This window comes from Erpetoichthys calabaricus, chromosome 2 (genome assembly GCF_900747795.2).
Source record: "Erpetoichthys calabaricus chromosome 2, fErpCal1.3, whole genome shotgun sequence".
Classification (NCBI taxonomy): Eukaryota; Metazoa; Chordata; class Cladistia; order Polypteriformes; family Polypteridae; genus Erpetoichthys; species Erpetoichthys calabaricus.
The window spans coordinates 214,703,464-214,725,858 of NC_041395.2; the positions used below are offsets into that span (position 1 = coordinate 214,703,464).

The 22,395-nt window shown below is 38.3% G+C and overlaps 1 protein-coding gene across 3 annotated transcripts in view; it reads left to right on the forward strand.

The window, feature by feature from the left end:
• LOC114646788 (uncharacterized) overlaps positions 1-6,888 on the forward strand; it is a 28,996-nt gene extending 22,108 nt beyond the window's left edge. For all 3 annotated transcript variants that reach the window (XM_028795126.2, XM_051924015.1, XM_028795127.2), the window contains one exon: positions 5,004-6,888. In XM_028795126.2, coding sequence (XP_028650959.1) covers positions 5,171-6,091 — 921 coding nt within the window. In that variant the 5' untranslated portion in view covers positions 5,004-5,170 and the 3' untranslated portion in view covers positions 6,092-6,888. The remainder of the gene's footprint in view (positions 1-5,003) is intronic.
• Positions 6,889-22,395: the final 15,507 nt, after the last annotated feature.

The following is a 22,395-nucleotide window of genomic DNA, read 5'->3' on the forward strand; positions in this document are numbered from 1 at the left end:
TTCAATGACACCTGGTCCGCGGTGAATATAATTTCCCTTTTTCGAGTAATAATTTTCATTTGTTTGCGATACTGTGATGTTTATCGTACTGTTAATAATACATCACTGTAATGTGATTCACCTATGCTGTATAGGTTAGATGTGTGAGGATGACGTATGTTTAATACGGAGCGTTCGCCCGTGTCTCTCTGGGTCTCCCCACTGTTACTACGAAGCTCTTTCCGAACTATTATGCGGCGCATTGTGGAGCATTGCGGACTCTGTAGTGTTTCCCATTTCACTTCGTATCTCGTTTAGTCGAGCTCTTTCTTTTTGGAGCAATGCCTGCCTGGTCTGCGGCATTTCAGACGCACGTTGTAGGAGCCTGCGTTCATTAATTATATCCAGGCAGGCGTGTGTTTGTATCTCGGTCACTGGAGCTGTGTCGTGTTGAATCCGTGCCTGCTTTGCCTACGCAGTTTGAGACGCGCGTTGTAGGCGTCCACGTACATTAGATCTGTCCACGCAGGGTTGGTGTCGAAGCTATGTTACTTGTTGAGCTGTTTGGTTTTGGACCCGAGACAGTTTTGCTTCTGCGGTTTCAGACGCGTGTCCGTACCATCTCGGGTTTAATGTATGAACCTTTGTGGACTCCGTAGGGGGCGTTGACTCCTCTTCTTTTACTATGTCTCCTCCTGCGCTTTTACCACGCATTAGTGCCACTCACAATATGGCGGTGACGCCTGCGCTTTCCGGATTATGTCGGTTTTTACCATGCTGTGTACCTCCGCTGTGTGGTGTGGACGTTTAACTGTCGTTGTTTCTGCCTTTATATTCTGTATCTCGGTGTGCATGTGTTTCGTGCCTAGGTTTTTTTGAAGCTGTTGCATTCCAGTTTTCATCATCTGTAAACCGCTCTCAATGTGTTCGTCCCCGTTCTTTAATCCCTTTATAAAGTTTTACTTTGTTTCCTACTCTGTGTTTTATTTCTGACCTCGCTTTATCCTGCTTGCGGCATGTCAGACGGTTCGTAGTCTTTCTCGTTTTACTCTGGGCAGGGGGGCTTTGTTCTGTAACCTGCTCTCCATGTGTTTGTCCCTGTTCTTTAACCTTTTTATGACATTTTACTTTGTTTCCTACTCTGACGGTTCGTAGTGTCTCCCGTTTTGCTCTGGTGGGTGGGGGGGGGCTTTGTGTGGCACCTGCGCACGTGCGTAGTCTCTCCAGTTTCACTCTGGGGGGGGGGGGCTTTGTGTGGCACTTGCGCACTATGTCTTTTGCGTCCACGGGCAGGTCCCTGCGTCCATATCCGGTTTACCATTCTCGTTTAGTAATATGGATGGTATTATCTGTTATTGGTGATATCTCTAGTTATCAGATCTCTACTAAAGTTCAAATGTTTTTTTAACATATGATAGAAGAAATAAGCCACAAACTTTTTTTTTCTTAAACAAAATTTTTGCATTGACAAATGCAAGATTTGACCATTTGCAAGATCTGTTACATTGACATTGGTATGAAGCACTGTAGTGGGAATTCAGGGAACCTTCCGGGGGATAAAAGGCACTACACAAGTTAGTTATAAGATTATTAGTTATATCATTATAGCTTTTTTTATTGCTGTTGTGGTTATTTTGTCCTCACTGTGGCTTTGAGGTGGCACTGTAAATGAAATTAGCTTTACACAGTGCATTTGTCAGTGCATTGTCCATTTGTGGAGCTAACACTTCCTGTTGGACACAGGGCTATACAGTAAGTGAGGTATGGAGAATGCTGTCATTTAGGAATTGCCTGCCTTAAATAGATGAACCATATTATACAAAATTACTTAATCTGCAGGCAAAAGCTATGCTACCTTGTATGTTTGACTTGCATCACGCAGAACATGAACTTTTATTGACACATACACACTTAGAAACTGTGTGTCCAATGCTAAAATGGCTATTTCATTATATGGTTTCAGACAATTGTCCTTTTACAATGCAACCCTACCACAAATCAGCACCGCAGCTCTATTTAATTTAGAACATGGAAGACAAATACAGGTAATTTCAATGGTAAAACAGGTTAAAATAAAAACAACAACACAAACAAATATATATTTTTCTGAATTTGTATTGGACCATATTGTACCAATCACCAAAATGAATGGACTGAGGTAAACACTAAATAATGGTACAATAACAGGCTTGTTTAGTGTATAAATATAAGCAGCAACACCGAGCCTAATAAGAATTTACCTCACTCCCATTTGGTACAGACCATTAGGCTTTCTCTGGGTCCTAAGGTTTAATTATGGGGTCCTGCAACCTCCAGGGGAATCCCTGTACTTCTCATTTGTTTGTATTCCGTTTTGCTCACTCCAGCTTCCTCCTAAATACTAAAGATGTTCAGGTTAAGTGGATAAAATGAATTTGTTTCTGCGTGGATGAGTGTGCCCTCCACTGGCTTTCTTATTTCCTTGTATATAAATTAGGTTCTAGCTCTTTCCGATTTCGAATTGGATGAAGGAGGTTAAGGAATGGATAGATGAGCATATGGTAATGTTAACATCACTGGCTATTGTATTTTCAATTGAGAACATTTGCATTTTGCATAAATGTTGAATAACAGCTGCATGTCATATTACCCAGTTTTTAGTAATCTCTCCCCAGCTGACACAATCATTATTTGGTTAAATGAAACACTTCTTTCTTTATTTTGTCTAATCTAGATGTGCTTTCTGCCTTTAATGTACCAGTCAGGAGTACAGAATGAAAAGGATACCCTCTGTAGTGTGGTTATGGTGATATTTCTCTGCTGTCAACATTCCCAACTTTATGTCTTTTTATTTCCAAAATAAACTTCTAAGATAGCCTGTAATATAAGCAGCTCAACAAATGATTGGACCTATACTGAATAGCCTATATTACCATTAGTACTGAAGTAGTATCCTTCTAGCCCATTCAACAGTGTTCCCATGTTTGTGATTCTGTTTGATGATCCTACCAAATCCATACCCTTGGTTCAATTAGTCATGTATGGTGATGTCTTGGGGATTGCTCTAAACATTAGCATTGTACAAATGTGCTATGAAATTGCATTAAAGATGATGCCAAAGCGGAGAGAAGCTGTTAAAACTTCACTAAAAAAACATAACTTTTTAGGTTAAATCTGAAAAAAGTGTATTCATTAAATAAAGTAAATTTCAAGAAAAACAAAATGTGATGCTCAGGGCCCACACAAGCCCCAACCCTAACCCCCAATTCGTAGCATCTTGTAGTTTGTAACTGGATATGGATTGGGACAAGTGGAGATGCAATATTAAGCTGAAGGTGTGACAGTGCATAGTGTATATTAATTAAAAGCAACAGCAGTGTCAAATGTGTGATGCAGTTAAAAATCTTCAATAAATGAGTGTCGAAAAAGATATAATCCAAAAAATAGTCAAAATCAATAATAAAACCAAATCCAATAAATACTTAATTCCAGCAGTAAAGACAGAATCAGCCTTTTCCCATTTCCTCCCACCCTGCTCTTTCGAGACACCAACAAGCATGGCTCTCTCTCTCTCTGAGTCACCGCTGCTGGTTCTCGCTGGGTCTTCCATAGCTCGTCTCACTCCTTGCCACCTCTGTCAGTCATTGCAGAGAGTTTTCCCTCCAGCCTGGCTACCTTTCTCTCCCTCCCTCTCGCTCACTCACTACCACCTCCTCCAGCCCCCACAGTGAGCCCCTACAGCTCACAACCTCCTCTGATCCTTCCAAACAATCAAGAGGCTTGATGAACTTTTCCTGAATGGCACTCCTCACATGCTTCTCCCCACCATTTCCCTCTCTCACTCACACATTGGTTACCATTACTGATCTTCGTCTTCATTTTGCCCTTTCTTTCTTTTTTATCCTTCTTTCTACTCAAACTTTTATAAATGCGAGTGTGAGTGCTGCCCTACATGTTCCACATAGCAGCTAATCAGCCCAATTCCCAATTAAGAGCTTCATAGCTGCCTTTCTTTACTACATACACCTAAAACTCACAAGTTGCACTATTTTTAAAAGAACCTACACCTGGTTAATCCACCACAGACAAATGACACACCATGTCACACAAAACAAAAAAATGTAAACATATTCCAACAAATACAAAAAAATGTCAAAAGTGCCAAATTTAAAAGATTAATTTCTCTAAAGAAAATATCTATCCATCCATTATCCAACCCGCTGAATCCGAACACAGGGTCACGGGGGTCTGCTGGAGCCAATCCCAGCCAACACAGGGCACAAGGCAGGAACCAATCCCGGGCAGGGTGCCAACCCACCACAGTAAAGAAAATATAAAATAATCAAAACTAAGTACTAAATCACCAACAGACAAAGCTAAAAACAAGAGGAAAGAGTCAAAACCAAGGATCAGCCAAACATTGTTAAAAGACCAAAAGCAATACAGGAGCTAAAAAGCAAAGATAAACCAACTGATACCACAGCCGCAAAGCAAAAGCGATAAAAGCTTTAGATAGTCCTGCCATAAAGCAGACTAAAGCACCTGGGGTCTATAATTTAATTAGGTGTCCATCAGTCTACCATCAATTACATTGAATTTTGTGTTTCAGCCAGGGAGCATTTTTGTGAAGAATAAAACTTTTTTATTTTTATGAAGTTTTATTAAATTATCTAGCCAGGGTTAGTGATATATCCATCTCTAGTGGACATTTTTAGAAGTGTTTTTGCAAGCTTTTTGTGACTTCTTGGCACTTCTACTTACAACAATGAGATACTCAATAAGATACAGCGGGAAGTAAATTAAACTAAAATAAGAGTCTAGGATAAAATAATGTACAATTACAGAATGATGGATATAAGAAGGTTAAAACAAAACATTTTACACAAAACAAGACCCGAAATATAAGTAAAGCAAAAAATAAAATAAATGGAAGAACCTACTAAAATCCCAATTGCATGAAAATGCATAATAACCATAATGTTATTTCTGAATAATAATAACATTTGTGCTGTTTTGATTTTTCTTTTATTCTTTTTATCTTTTAGAGGGAAAACTCAAGCATCTGCTCAACTTAAACCACAGTGATAAAGCTTGATGCTTAGTCTACTAACTTTAACATTTCATTGTGTCTTCTGAATATTCTGAAGCTGTTTGCCTTGTTGGAAGATTTAAACCTGCTTACAGGAAGTGTAGTGTAATTTTAATATCCAACATGGAAGTAGACACCGATGTCACTGCTCAAGTGCAACATTTTCTGGTGGGCAAAGAGGAACGATTTACTGCCTTAGAAATAGCAAAAGGTATTGGTCTTAGCACAGCCAAAGAAGTGAACCCAGTACTCTACAAACTAGAGAAACGAGGTGAGCTTGTGCGAATGAATGAAAAAGGACGTCCTCTGTGGTGTCTTTCTAGTCAATATCTGGAAAGTCCAGAAATCAAGCTACAAGAGCAAGCAGTTATGTCTATTGATGAACCTTTTCTAAAGCTTTCTAACAATGATAATGCTGAAGCTGTGCAAATCCTAGCATTATTTGAAAATCTGAAGCAAGGAGAAAAGCTGGACTCTTGCACAATAGCCAGCAGACTAACACTTGAGAGAAAAACGGTCAACAAGCACTTGTACCAACTACAGAGAGAGGGAAGAGTGAGACAATGTGAAGGGAGTAGGTGGGCCCAAGTTTCAGGGACAACGCAGCAAGATGCTGCAGTGGAACTTAAAGCAGAATCCCTCAAACAAGAAGACATATCCATGACAGAAGAGAACATACTCCTCAGTGCCCATCAGGCATGTGAGGAACAGTCATCTTCAAGCAGTCTTCACCAAAACTGTGAATCTGACAGAGCCCTGATTGAAAGAGGTACAAATTTAAGTGAAGAGCGTAAAGAATTGCAGAAGAAGATGAAAGAAGAAAGTGCTGGAAGTCTTGAAAGCATCCAGCAAATTTTAGAAAATCTGAACACTGGAGAATCTGTGCCAGCGTCCTACATAAGGAAAGAACTAAACCTTCCCATGAAAGATGTAAATCGGCATCTTTACCAGCTATTGAAAGAAAATAAAGTGGGAAAAGATGGAACATTACCACCGCGATGGTTCCTGTTACGAAACAAGGAGCCAGGTTACACCGGAGACTAACGCTAAAGAGAAGAGTCAAAGACCAAAGTCAGGCTGAGCAAAAAGTCATTTCGTTACCAGAATCAGCAAGATAAACCAATAGGCATAGCCTGTATTACTGGACTGGACCAAAAAGGTTAAGACAACAGTATTTTTTCAGTTGAAAATGACTGTGATGATGAAATTAGCCATTCAAGGTAGTATTGATGACAGAAATCAACTATTTTATTGATGTGAGGTTGACCAGCATGAGAAAAATGTAACTCTGTAATTCTGTCACATTCGTTAAACTAAGTGCATAAAATAATTGTTAAGATTTACCCTCTTATTTTACACTATGCATTGTAAGTTGAAGAAAGCTGACAATTGTGGGTGAAAAAATCATCTTATCATTGAGTAAAATCAGAACCTATGCTATGATTTTAGTAAACTGCTGGGCCAGCATGATTATGATATATAATATACTAACTCCCATTCACATTACATGTTCCAAAAAAGTAATCAACTAAGTTACTTTCTAGTAAAATGTTATGTCAATAACTGCAGTGGCTGGTTAGGACTTCATTTTTAATATTTCTATTTCAATTTAACTTTGTAATTTTCCCCTGCTCCCTTGTTCTCTTTTTGTTTACGTTTTTTTTTTTTTTTTTGCATTGTTTGTAATTTTGCCTTTGTCCTTTTTCCTGTAATTATGTAATTTCATGTGTAAACTAAGCATCTTATATAGCCCACCTGAGGCATTAGCCCACTGTACCTATTGTCATTGTTTGGCCCTTTGTGTGCACCCATATTAGTATAAATTTGTACTGTTCTTTTGACCATTATTGTATTATATTACAGTGTTTTGATTCTTGACATTTGCTTTTGTCCTTTTTTTTCCTTTTTTTTGTGGACTCAACTTACTTTTATTGTTATAGTATTATTGAATATCTTTTTTAGTTGATTTAATATTTAGCTTGGTCATTATTCAGTTTCATCCTGGTATGATACTTGAGAGTTTCCAAGCACATACATCTCAAACAGTTCCAAAAATGCTCACTAGAGGGGGAGTTCCCATCAAAAACCCCATCTAGTAACACAGAGGGCTACAAAGAATCTTTATAAATATTTTTATTTCACAAAAATGTTCTGTAACAACAAGAAGCTCCATGGAGCACAAAGGGAAAAATTGCTGCCTGAAAAGGCAAAGGCAATACCCAGGCATCCAAATCACAAATCTTAGGCAAAGTAAAAAAAAAAACAGACCATTTGTTCAAAATACTCAGAAAATCATAAACCACAAGCAACACACCACTTCCAAGTGCATTTGAACGACCCACAACTGTGGGTTGCTCCCACCTTTATAGGGCTGAGGTCAGTCCCATACAGTGTTGGGCAGGTGGCCCTGCCCCCTGGGGAACACCCACAAAACACACAAAACATAACACAGACATACATATATAGACAGAACCAAATACAAAGCATAATGCAAATAAATAGAAATAAAATTAAGACAAACAAAAAAATCAAAAATCAACAAAGAATTTGAACCCCAGCCATGGGAGGAATCCTGGCTGAAATATAACACATTCTTTGTCTTTTTATTTTTGTATTATTTTTTTTTTTTTGTTTTTTGATACTTTTTTAAACACCTGGTTTGATTTGAATTTTCCTTTGCTTTACTGAATAAAATAAATATTACATATTCACAGTTTGTTTATTTAACATTTAACTATTCCTCTCCTGCATTAGTACCTCAGGCGTTTTGAGGGTGTTGGCCTTAAGGCTAACTGTACATATTTAGGCCTTTTTGAGATTTGTGAAGCCCTGAATCACAACACTGCTACCTTCTGCCAGAAAACCAAAGTTAGGAAACAAATTCACCTTACAACATTGTTCTGGACTGACCCAAACAGATTCTGGACCTCAGTCCCATAGAAAATCTGTGGAGTCACCTAAAGAGTGCTGTGTGTGGGAGATCTCCATGCAATCTGACTGAGAATGAACTCTTTTACAAACAAAACTTCAAAGTACAGGCACAATGCATTGATAAAGGCTGCTCTAATCAAAGCAAAAGGGGCTTCTCTTTAAAGGTGTGCATTGAAGGCATTAAAAGTTTTTATTTAAGTATAAAATGTTCAATATGTTTTTTTTTCACTTTTTTTATCATTGATTACAAGATCTTCACTAAAGAAGAAAGATAAAATTTGTCTTGATTTCAGCCTTTATATTAAATGTTAAGTTTGGCATTTTCCAAGTCAACGCTTTCTCATCTAAATTATAACATATTTATTTTCTACATAAAAGTGTGTCCTAAAGTGAAGCATTTTTTTTACAATTTTTTTAAACTATCTTGCCTGCTCTTCTGTTTTACAGTAGAGGTGGAGAGTACCACGGTCCAAACGTGAAAACAAAAACTTACTGAATGCATCCATTTTTCAAGTCGAGTGTTATGGAGAAATGATCTGTGTCCTAAGATTGCACACATGTTGCAAAACAGCAAGTTTATGTTGTTATCAGAGAGAAAAAGAAAAAAAAGTAAAACATTTTTGTGAGATTTAGCCATTTTAAAAGGAGACCAGCTGTGCAATTCACCCTCCTGCTCATCTTTCTCCACAGCACCCTTTAGCCACAGCTTGTGTTTTCACTTTGTAGAGTAGGATTCAAGCACTGTTATTGACACTATTGAATGCTGTTGCCCAGACATGAACTGCTATGTTCTGCAGACAACTAGACAATAATGAATAAAAAAGCCACACTTGTAATCACTTCTAGTCTGTATGGAAGCTTATTCGTGTCACTCAAAAAAATATTATTGAGTCATCACTCAGAGATATTGCCTGCAGTCTCCAGTATCATCATGTGCATGTGTGCTTCTGTGGTCTAGTGAGGAAATGTTGAGCATGTGCATAGTGTGCAGGCAAGTGACAAAAACTGAACAGACGTCATAGGTATACATTTAGTTTTAATCAGACTGCAGTTTAATAAGTTTCTTACAGATGTTTTAACGTAGTGCAGATACCACTGAGGACGGTTGGGTATCCCACCCAGGAGGGAGATGGAGTCCTCACCTGGCTGGGATACCATGATGGCAGGATGGACTAAATGGAGGCAATACCTGGTCAGGACACCTTATGATCCCTGCCATGGGTGGGTTGCCCGAAGAATACAAGAACTGGCAGGAAAGCACAGCAGGAAGTAGTTCATCCCCCACTTTAATAGGTGTCGGTGTCCCTCATATAGAGTTCCAGTTTGGTCACCCACAGGGCTGCATAGGAGTTGGAGTCCGAAGGAGCAGCCCTGTGTGGATCCCTGGTGGATGATAGGTTGCATTGCCAGGGGAGGAATTGTTTCCAACTGGCTACATCGTGTCACCAGAAGTACTCAAGGGTCCTTAATAAAAGGGACCATACTGCCTTGTCCAGATGAGTTGGAGCTAGGAAGAGGACGAGCAACACTCAGCTGGAGAAGAACAGTGTGTTGGAGAGAGAAGAGGTGTTTGGAGGATAGATAATTTGTGCTTTGGTGCTTTTTTTGAGGTATTTGTGAAATAAACACTGTATTGGTGTGTTTGTGTTGGGGTTTGGAGCTCTCTGGTTGCCCTCAAGCTTCCACAGTAAGTAAAGTGCTAGCACAGAGCTATCATTCCTGCTTCACAGTGTCAGGGTCCACATGGGGTTGCAAATTCTCTGCTTGTATTTATAGAATGATTGGTATCAGTGAACATCAATGAATTTACAGTGAAAAATGTTGTCATCTCTTCTTTTCACATCATACCTTCAGCAAGAGCAACCCAACATGCTCTATAAAATTTGATAATTAGTTTCTGGCATGCCAATCTATATCATCATGGTTTAGCTTTTTCCCACTCTCTGCCTTTTTCACATTCTCAACATTTTTTTATTGTGCATGCAGATGACATGCTGTGGAAAGTATGTAATACTGAGTATTTATTGGTACTGTGAAATTAGTTTTGGCATGCAAGTGGTTTGGCTCTTTCTAAAACCGAAGTTTACACTGCATTGGATTTTTTGTAGTCTATTCATTTCAGATTTATTGTCACATGGCTAAGTACAATGAAACTCTTATACTGTATGTGTTCTTCACCAATACACTGTATCTCAGCATGAATATTATTCACTGTGTAGACTATGTAAAACAACAAGACAAAATCATAATAGGCATGTAGGAAAAAATAGTCATATGATTCAAAGAAGCATCTGTCTGTTGTTACAAGCCAGAACTGCTGAAAAAACATTACACTCCACTGACGATGCCTGCTGTGAGTAAGAAACATATCCTTACCTCAGGAAAGTAGTTCCAAGAATCACTGATAAAATGCATTATTTCCAGTTTACATTTGTTGTCAAAAGCATGCCTCAGAAATGCAGAAATCATGTTTTCTTAATTTGAAACCTTTGCTGTTTAAAACTGGATGTAGACATTTTAAGGCTGTTGTTTTCACGCTGGAACCCTGATACACTTAACCTGCATTGTAAATGCAAGTGCGGGCTATGTATTCTTTAAAATTTATAAAAACTGTTTCACTTTAGTGCGCAGTTTCATGTGACAAATAATATATACCATGATTGTGGAAAAAATAAGTCTGACTCAAAAAATACAGAACGTATCATTTAAGAATAGTTAAAATTTAAATTAGATCATGTTACTTTTTTGTCTCCACTAAGTATATATAATATCTATACATCAATTAATTTTCTAACTTGCTTATCCTGTCATATATATATTAAAGAGACAGCACAGCAAGTCTGACTTGCATAAGAAACAACACATTTCTTTCTTCTTTGTATGCTGACCTATATCCTAGAGGTATGGTCATTTAAATCTCGTGTGCTCAGTAAATGTACAACATCTTTATTTGAGAATGACATTTATTGCTCTATGAATGTACTCCAGTATATGCATAGTATGTTTTATATTCCTGTAGGGTGATCTAAAAATATTGGTGTAGCCTTAAGGTATGCTATACTATTCTGTGTTATTTTTGATTAGCTGACAAGATTTGGGAACCATTCCACGTCATCAAGGGACAGTTGACAACTGACATCTGACATCTCTCCTTCTGTTTAAAAGTGTTTATTCTCTCATCAGAGATCCTTGTGTTGCAGTGTATCAATGAAGACTATGGCCACGGGAGACAGAGTCTTGTTGCTGACTGGCACACTAGCTGCAGTGATCATACTTTGCACCTTAACTTTAGTGGGTAGGATGTGCATTTAGAGGCCCTGTCAGAATTTCTTGTTACCCTAAATGTGTAGAAACCTGAAGGACTATTTCTAAAGAATTAACTTTTTGTAAGTGTCTGCCAGAGTAATTCTGTAAATTTTGAACTACAATTTTGAACAAGTAGTGTTTCAAATGTAAGTTGAGTATTGTAGGACAGAGTGGGCATTGCCCATTCTTCTAGGCATTAGTGGCACACCAGGCCTGTTAAGGCAGCAGATTTTGCAGACATCTAGCTCCATAAAACCCTCACTTATATTCCAAACTAAATGTCTGAACTCCAGTTTGTGCCAGGATCTGCCTGGACTTCATCTGATAACAAAGGTGTAAAGCAGAGTTGAACTGACATCTTTTCATATGCCCCTCTGCAAACTTCTTCAAACAGAAGGTGCAAAAAGGACTCAAGCAAGAACAAAAAACTATAAATGAATGAATGATGGACAGAAGAACTTACCTAAGAGGAGACACTGATTTTGTAACTGGAAGTGACTTTATATCCAACCAGAAGAAGTTCACATTCCCTTAAAACTTGCTGCACCATCCTAAATATTCTCTCTGGCTCTCTCAGGTGGCTCTCTCAAGGGAACTCTGAGGAAACCCTTGAGGGTTCCAAAAATGACTGAAAATACCTGAAACAACCTCTCTCTATGAAACTAAATTCTTTCTCTGTTTGGTGCACGGAGACCAATAAGCTTTTTCTATTTGTGGACCAGAAAGCTGAGATCCTGACTGCCAAGTCAAAGCTGAATGCTAGTAATCTGAAAAGGCTAAGAAGTAGCCATTACTTCAAGAAGGGAACTTTAGCATTATTGTGGTGTGAAATTTTGCATACAGTTGATACATATTTTGTATGTTTTATTTGTAACTTAGGCAAAGCAATGTAATATTAGTGTTACATTAGTGAGAAGCATTCATGTTTACCTCCTAGGACTAAGTCAGGATAGTGAATTTAACGACAGGGTTGGGAGAAGTGCCTTAAACAAGTTTGGCAAATGTTTCTCTGCAGGGCACTCTCAGTCAACCCCTACAGGAAAGCCAGACTGCCTAGCTGGCAAGCTTCACCTTAACACATGGGTTTGGTGGCAGGTGTGAAGGTATTCTGTGCCCCATTGGTCTGAAGTATGGCTCTTTGGAATTGGCTTGTATCAGAAGCCTTTAAGTAAAAATCTATAAATTTGCTTGCTTACCTCACACTCTCTCTCTCTTACCAAACTGATGAATGACCATCACACACCATGAACTGAAAAGGAGAACATAATGGAGAGCACAGCTCTGCAGCCATATTGAGACAAGCATGCGGCCTGTTCTGAAGAAAGCTGACCAAAAAATGATGCTTTAACTAGAGACATTTTAAGTAACTAACAAGTCTGTGTGCCACCTGAAACTACACATCACTATTTTTCAAGTTGTATGGTTGCCAATAATCAAATGAACTTTGCATATTGTTATTATTTATGAATATTATCAATAACACATTATTTTAATTGTAACTTAACTCATGCTTGTCTTTTACTACACCTAATTGCCTGAGGTTATAAATGCAGAAGGGAAGGTGGGGAGAAATGATATGGTACAATACCTTATAAACAGTGAGAAGTCTGTGAGATTTGTGGCATTTTGACAAAGGCTACATATTAATAATACAAAAGGGGAAAGTATATATTACTCTACCAAGACAAAACAAGCATCTAAATTATTGTGCTAAAAAGAGTAATGCTTTTCCCTATGAAGTTGCACATGACATAACAAAGGACCTATTTGAGAAAATCATTGCATACCAAAAACAAAGGATCATGTAGCAAACAGAAATCAGGCAGTCCAATGCAAGAAAAATGTTCCACTTGAAACCGGAGCTGCAACAAAAGAAACAACTTCACACAACATTGGGCATCATCTTTAAAGATTTGGTATCGTAAAGCTATTTATCTGTGCCAAAATAAATTACAAGTCTCACTAACCAGTAAACAGCCAGCCTCTCTGTGTTATATGTTTGTCTGCATCCTGCCTTATGTGTCAACATATATATGTAGTTACCATACTTCTAAAAAATGTATATACTTTTTTTTCTTTTTCTTAAAAATGAGCAAACTTGAGCTACCTTGATATAAGTCTAATAACCGGAGACCTGCCTCCTACAATTGAGAAAGGTAAGGCAAATAAAGTAGATACTGTAAATATTTTTACAATACTAAATCTTTAAAGATGATACTGAATGAATTATATGATTAATTACCAGAATTGCCAAAGGGCAAAACTGATAATTAAATAATTGAGTGAAAACCCCACTTTCCCATATGATTACAACTGCCCCTGGGTGGGCAAATTAAAATTCATCTTTCCTTTCCTAGAGTATGTTTTGATCACTCACTCAAGTTGAGGAGGCCATGGGGCTTCCTTTGTGCTTCCTCTCTATCTTATTATGAAAATGCATGTTTAACAATCCAGGTACACAGTATGATGTGGTAAATCTGCTGGGGCAGCAGTAGAGAATGCATGAGAAGGTATTGTATATCGCTTTGATCTTAAAGTGATCATATGAAGGTTATACTGAGGTAAAAGGTATGGCAATGAGATAATAGGCCTGTGATAAATAACTCTCTTTTGGAAATGTGATATTGATTGTATGTTGATTGGATTTTGTTACAAGGTGTAATGCAATCTTTAAGTTCAATAAAACCTAATCTAAAAGTAAACGACAAATGGCCATTAGCTTTGAACAGTTTTTAGTAGGGAATATGTGAAGAGAAGAGAAGAGAAGAGAAATGTACCAGCTGGGTATAATTCAGACACTCCCAGTGGTTAGTGTCGCTGACTTGTAGATCTAGGAAAGTAATTCTGAACTCCATACCTGGGCACTGTCTATGTGGAGCTTGCATGTTCTCCCTGTGTCTGTCTGTGTTTTTTCAGGTATTCTATTTTTTCACCCAAATCCAAAACACATAGTTAATCAATAGTAATAGATTATCCCAGGTTGATTTAGTATGGGTGTGTGTTTGAGCAACTCCATTAGACTAGTTGCCCACTAAGAGTTGGTTAATGCCTTGTGCATGATGCTACCAGATTAGGCATCTACTTCTAAATTGTATTAAGCAAGATTAAAACTAGATGGATTGTAGGCATTGCAAATTGTGATCAAAATTTCATAGTAGAGATGTAGAGAAGCATCAATCCATGGATGGAGTGACATGTGGCAAAGTCAATCACTACAATATAAGGTACTGTACATAAAATAAAGGACATTACATTTAAATGAAGGTAGTGTGGCAGGACGCCTGGAAGGACCAGGAGAGGGACAATAACTCCCCTGGGCCATGAGAGGGCAGCCACCCTGGACTGTATGGGGATCACGGGTCCAGAGCAAAGAAGCTCAGCCCTGTTGGGGCCCGTGGCCACCTCTGGGGGTGCCCGGAGGATCAAGGAGCCTTGGAATGCAGCCCTTCTGCCACAACCAGAAGTGCTGCCAGAGGAGGTTCCAGATATATCCCGAGTGCTTCCGGGTGCTCATGCGGCACTTCCGCCACACCAGAAAGTGCTGCCAGAAGATCGTCACTGAACACCTGGAGCACATCTGGGGCATTATAAAAGGAGCTGCCTCACTTCATGGTACGAGCTAGAGTCGGGAGGGAGAAGATAAAGCTTGAGAGGAGGGGAGTAGAGGCACCTGAAGTATTGGAAGAGTAAAGGAAAGAAGGGACTGAGATTGGCTGGAAGGACATTGGGAGTTGTTGTGTATAAAGAAGCAAACAATAAATAGTGTGTGTTTTGGACATTTGGTGTCTGTCTGTCTGTGTACGGGGGGCTGTCTTCCACAGTAGGAAATCTCATCAAATAAAGAAATAATTAGCCAGAAGCCATTATGCAACTAGTACCTCATGACCATTTGGGAAACTCAAAAACTAGAAATGACCCAAATACTTATGAAAGAAATTACTGAACTGAAAATGAAGAACATAGCCTGTAATTTAAAATTTCAGTTATACTGTGTTAAAATAGAACAGATGAATAGAAGAAGTGTTGGGGCACCATGAGTCTCCCATTTAAAGTCCAGGGTTGTTTGCAAAAAATATATATATATGAAGTATATGAAGTAACATCAGAATGACCTAAGTTTGGTCCTCTCTTCGTGAGCCCGTAGTTTGTTCTGATGGAGGTCAGTGGTCAGGTGACTTTGTCTAGAGAGGTAAAAATGGAAAGGAAGGAGCGTCCGTTGGTTCAGGTAGATGGTGCTTCTGCATTCTAGGGCAAATGGAAATCAGGTTAGTGGCAGTGTTACATCCAAGTCCTTCCCCATAATGTAAGATGACCCAAACCCCAATTGACATGTCCCAAGCTCGCATGTCTCATAACTAATATTAAGTGTTTTGTAATAGGAGGGGTCCAACTGGCACCCCTCTACATTAAGACCTAAGCCAAGATGTTAATGGATTGACAAACAAAAAATGATCATTAATTGAACAAAATATTGCAAGGTAGGGATGATCACAGGAAGAACACAAAGCACAAATAAATACAAATTAATAAACCCACCTACAGTATCTCTACCTATGACGCTCACTCATGTGCCCATCACATAAGCACCAAACACGCTCCTTTCCAACTCTTCCTCCTGCCAGTTCTCATCAACTTCTCCCCAGACTTTGAAGTGAGCAGTGCTCTGTCTTTATATTCCTTCATTGGGTCACTTATGACCAAGCCCTGGAATTATTTCTGCAGTCAGAGGTTTTTGCTCCAGAGACACCAGCTTAGACTGCCTTCTAATGCCTACTGTTTCTCCTGCACTCCAAAGCCTTTAGTTGCCCTTATAGGGCTGGATCTTCAGCAATGCCCCCAGACGCCTGCCTTGTTTATGGGTTCATGTGCCCTCTACTGCTGAGGATAGGTTGACACCTCTGGAGTCATAGAGAAGTCAGGGATTACCTGCCAACAGATGTTTGCATTAACCCCAACTTGCAGAGTAAGCACTTCATTCTTCTGCAAGAGGCACTCCTGTTTGGCTGGTGCCACTATCTAACGGGGTACACAACAGATTGCATTGCCCTCTAGCAGCTCCTGGGTTACCTTATGCCATACTTGTGCAGCTTTACACCCTTTCAACTTCTTACCAGATGGGAGCCAATTCACAATTCATAGAATAAAACACTGTTTATTGATTGTTCAAACATAACATTAAGTCTAATAAAATGGCTTTTATGACCATAAATACTACATTTAATCTACTACCAAATTTAAATAATGCAATTATCTGAAAAATCACCCACTTCAATAATGCATATCAAATTAATATTTTAAGTGTTATCACAGACTTTGAAACATTATTAAATGATGTGGTTGATAATAATTTCATGAATTACATTAGTCTTTCTAGTAATTTCAAAAAGCAGGGCTCATGGGAACTGTGAACAACTATTTCCATCAAACCCTTACAGTGCAGTTTAATGTTTGATACAGTTAAAAACACAGATTTCATATTATTTAAAAAATGCATTGAAGTTCAGGTAGTTGTTTCAAAATGAAATATTACATTTCAGTACTAATTTTAAAATTAAAACCAGAACAAAAATTTTGACTTAGAGTTACATAAATGTAATTGATGCAAGAAAATTAACTTTTGGGGTTAGTGCTTTACAAAAGAAAGATAAATCAGCCAGAAGAAAAAGATGATGTATAAAAGAACAAGACACCTAAGCTAAGTTCTGGGTGATTCTCGGTATACTTTAATAAAATGAGTAGAGTATGTGAAATGCAGATCCTTTCAGCAATAAAAACACCCCCAAAGTTACTGTTGTATTATAGATGGAATCTATGCTTGTCTACACAGCCAGAAAACGAACTCAAAAGCAATCTATAGAAACAAAAAAACCACAGTTTGCCATGAAATGTTTAATGAGTCATTTTATTAAACACAATCAAAATGTAACAGACTCGGAACGACTGAAGTTACCAGCAATGAAACCATACACTCTCATTATCACTCACTAGAAAAGCAAAAGAAGATTAAGGTAATCACTCAAAACAGTTTTATTTTGTACATTAAATTAATAAAGAGTAGGCAGTAGAGGGAAGATAATTTGCTAAAGCTGCATTTTGTTTGTACGTTAAGAGTATAAAGATATAAAAAAGCTGAAGCTTATTGTGTGGTTCACTTTTTTATATGATCCAGGACCATAGGCATCCTCTTGGCTTGGGGGGAAGCTTTTTTCCTATATTATGTACCACTATATTACAAAAATGTGGTGCTGTATAGTGTGAAGAACCTTATCTAAATATGCACAAATATGGGACCAAAAGATAAAACTGTCTTTGGCTGAATGTCCTGCTTCAGAGATTAATGTTGTTTTAAAATCAATTTAGGACTGCCTTTGAAATCTTTCAAACCGATGAGCTAAAACAGCCGTTCGCACATTCAGTCCTGAGGGCCTACTGTGACTGCAGGTTTTCATCCAACTATTACTTTTAATGACTCCTTCTTCAATTAAACAAACTGGTATTTTCCAGTTTCTGTGGTTTGGCATTGTAAATAAAACAGGAAACAAAGAAAAAGGTTTGGTGCACCCTCAGACAAACCTTGTATACTGTAAAGCACAACAATAAACACAAATTAATGTGTGGTAAGAGGAACGTTTTTACAGTCCTTCAGGTCTATCATTAGACTAGAGAAAGATGATCGTGGTATGAAGTCAGTTAAGAAGGAAGGGCGGATCCAGGAGCTCCGGTACCAGTCGTGATGTCATGTGCAAGCAAGATGTTGGATTCCAGATCTGCAGAGGGAAGGAAAGGACAATGCCAACCCTTGGCCCGGAGTGGAATTGCAAGTTGACAAGCCCTGAGTTTGTCTCGCAGACATGTGTGTGACAGAGTTAATTCAGAAAATTCATAACTGGAAATATTACATTTTATTGGAATGTAGTAAACAGTTCTTACATAGGAGCAATTTAGTGTTTTTTTAACATCTTGTTATTTAAGATCCATCCATCCATCCATTTTCCAACCCACTGAATCCGAACACAGGGTCACGGGGGTCTGCTGGAGCCAATCCCAGCCAACACAGGGCGCAAGGCAGGAACCAATCCCAGGCAGGGTGCCAACCCACCACAGGTTATTTAAGATTTTCATCATTATTATCACTGTGATCTGTATTCCGCTTTTCCAGGGTATTTAAGCTATTATTTACTACAGAGCTTACTAGTGAGTGTTACATTCAAGTAGCTCTAAACTTTCTGTATTAAGTGCTGTAAAATGACAAATGAATAGATGGGACACCTCTGTGGTGAAACAGTGCCAAACTATGGCTTGAAGTGGAATTACAAGCATAGAAGCCTTGAAGATGACCTTATCCACTCCTGGGAAACAACATGTTTTATTCTTAAAGAAACAACTACAGGGTAAATAGCATGCACATGTCAACTAATACTTTTTATATTGCCAGCTTTTAGTGTTTAAGATAAAATTAGATTGATTTTGTGATAATTTAATATGAAAAGAAAACAAATCTGATAGAAACCATATGAACAATTGTTGTCTTCCTTTCCAATTCATGTTTAAGTGGACTTTATTGTATATGTCATCTATACAATGTCACTCCCCAGGACCACAGGGCAACATAAAACAAGTTTTATCCAAATAAAACAAAGGCTAATAACACGCTAAAATAGTAAATTAAGTATTTGGCTGGTTCAAAGTGCCAGAACTCCATTTCTAGGCAGCCATTATGTCAAGAAAGCAGTCCCACTTTATGCAATCTAAAAATTTGTATTAAACATAAATTTGAAACATTGTAAATGGCAATGTTGAAATAGCAAAAATCCGAGTCAATGAAAAGTTATAGCTTTTAAAATGTTTTCTCAAAAATCAGACCATGGTTGTTGTTATTGCAATCATTACAATTGTCCAAGCATCAAAAAAAGCAAAATATTGCCTTTCTTAATGATTACAGGCCATTGGCACTATGGTAATAATGAAAACATATGAATGGCTATTTCTCTATTTCTCTGGTTTTTCAAGTCTGTCATACTGTATATCCTTTTCTTGAGTTTGCTTATTGCGTCAACAAATCAGCTGAAAATAAAGTAAACATAGCTTGTCACAACATTTTGCTTCATTTAGACTTTCCAGGTACTTATGCCTGAGTTCTGCTTGCGCATTTTATTTCAGCATTTAACACAATTTCTCCCTTTTTATAATGATAATGTATTAAAATTCAATCAAAACTGAGTAGATAATGTGGAATATGTAAACGCATAAGTGTAAGAAGATCATCTTTCAGGCTCGTCAGAGGTAAACACTACTATCTTGGAACACCAGGGGGCGAGATGGATGACTCTTCTGTCTCTTTTTTCCACTCCCAGCTCTAAGAAGACCTCCACTGAGGCCAAGTGACTCCTCCCCTTTTGGTCCACAAGCTATAAAAGCAATGGGCTCCTAGGAGGAGATGTCTTATTTGGGAAATGATCCACTTACCTGATGGAGATCCAACCCTGAAGACTCACCACACATTAGAGCTCCTCAACTGCAGCCAATGACTGAGCGCAGCTTGTTGTTCTTAATTGCACTATTGTGCACTTGTTACTCTGCTTCAATATATTATTTCAAATAAATGGGGTTGCCCATCTGGCACCCTAAAATTTCAGTTGGACTGTTGCATTTATCAATGTCAATGACAAGTGCCCCACAGTCCCACTGTGATAAAGTAATTTGAGAGGTAACAGTCCATACAATTTGATCCACCTCAAGTTTGCATATCATCACAACCAGTCCTCAAACCCCTTGCACCTTTTTCCATCCTGTTATACTACTCTGCCATAGAACTCTAGCTCTTAATTAAACTATGCACCATCAACAAAATCCTAGACCTGGGACTTAGTGTTACACATTGCAACTTGATTTAGGACATCCCAACTGTCAGAAATCAGTATCTGTGTATTAGAAGTATTACTTCTTTTACACAAATCCTCTACAAAATCACCCCATAGCATAATGAGCTGAGCCCCCTTCTCTACTAATTACAGTATTCACCAGTAACTCTGTGGCCAGCTCCATTATTAAAATTGCTGATGACACCACCATCATATGCTTGATAACCAACAGTGATGAGATGGCTTATTGATAACAGGTTTACCTGCTGATTCAATTGTACCAAGACAATAAAATCTCTGTCTTAATGTTAACAAAAACAAGGAGCTAGATAAAGACTTTAGCAGGCAGTCCACTCTGCCATTTACATTGGAGGGGGACACAAACTATACCAGCTATCATCAAGAAGGTTCATGAATGCCTTTTCCTAATCATATGCCTGAGCAAAGCTCACAAATCCTCACACATGCTCACCAATTTCTGTATCTGCACAGTGAAGTCCATGCTCACTAGCTGCTTTACACCCTGGTACAGTACCTGGTCACTTCAGAATGGCTATGTACTGCAGAGTGTGGGGAAGTTGGCTCAGAATGCCCTGTTCAGGACATATATAACACACTGTCCTAGAGAAGCAAACAGTAGTTTTAAATATCTCAGCAATTCTGCACATTCACTTTTTTTCCTTTCTTCATATCCACTGTGTTGTAAGTCATTAGCAGACTGAGGAGGTGCCACATCCATTTTTTGTAGTTTGTGGGAGTACATACATAAAACATAACATATTTTTGCCAACATTAAAATTTGTGGCACTGTCCAGTTCTCTTAATGTTAAAATGTAAACGTTAACATTATACAAAGTTACTGTCTGTATACCCGCATTGTTATCACTCTTTAATTTAATATATTCTTTTTCAGTATGCTGCTGCTGGAGTATGTGAATTTCCCCTTGGGATTAATAAAGTATCTATCTATCTATCTATCTATCTATCTATCTATCTATCTATCTATCTATCTATCTATCTATCTATCTATCTATCTATCTATCTATCTATCTATCTATCTATCTATCTATCTATCTATCTATCTACCTAATGTAATCAGATCCTTTTACTGCCCTCACATTGTAATAAGGGCATCTATTGAGAATGAAACTGCTTTTGATAACCGTAAACTGTTACATTCCATTAACACACAAGTTATATGAGATGCCAATATGAGGCTAACAAACATCACGTCTCCGTGGCCCGGGTCAACCTGTGATTAATTTATTTTCAGACAAACTAGCTTTGGAAGAGTTGACGATTCTGCATACGGTTGCTAGCTTGTTGGTAAGGTAACTGTCTGAACCCTCAGTTTTTCATATGTTCTATACTATTTATTGTATCAGCAATCATATCATAACGTGCCAGGTGATAGTGCTTAGATGCTGGCACATTATGCCTTTCCCAGGCCCGCAGAACGCAGAGGAGAGGTGCTAAAATGCTGTGTGTGATCTTGCATGCTCAGTTGCAGAGTACAGCCAGATACTCTTGAATGCAAGGAGCAGGGTCTCAACATGTCAGGAGGAAGGCTGCTCTACAAGCCTCCAGGCACATTTACAAGATGATTGTCATTTATAAAGGTAGGTTGCATAGAAATGTGAGTATGCCAGGTTTTGTAAATCAGATTTTTTATAGTAAATAGTTAACTGTATTTTGCCATGCACGTATTTTGACTATGAAATTTACACAGTTTTATAAGTGAGCCTCCAGGTCACTGTGTAGAATTTTGCATGTTCTCTCCTCGTCTACATTGTTTTTTTCTGGTTAATTTTGTTTTCCACCCACACTGCAAAGGTGCACATTATGTGAATTGACCACATTACTGTATGTTGGCCTTGTGTGATTATACCCTGCAAGGTACTGGCACCCTGTTCAGAGCTGGATCCTGCTTTGTCGCTGATAAAACTTTAATATGCCCTGACTCCAAGCAGCCCTACAGCTGGCTGGACTGATAGATCTAAAGATGTATAAATGGACAAATGTGCATTTTCCTGCTAGTTTTAATGTTAGCAGACATTTCCCATGATTATATCTGTTTTGACACTAACAATATTATGTGTTTCATGATTTCCATAGGTTGATAATATTGTACAAATCAGTGACATTTGGTTAACTCTAAATAAACATAAGCTGATTTAGAGTGGGGGCGGCACGGTGGCGCAGTGGGTAGTGCTGCTGCCTCGCAGTTGGGTGACCTGGAGGCCCGGGTTC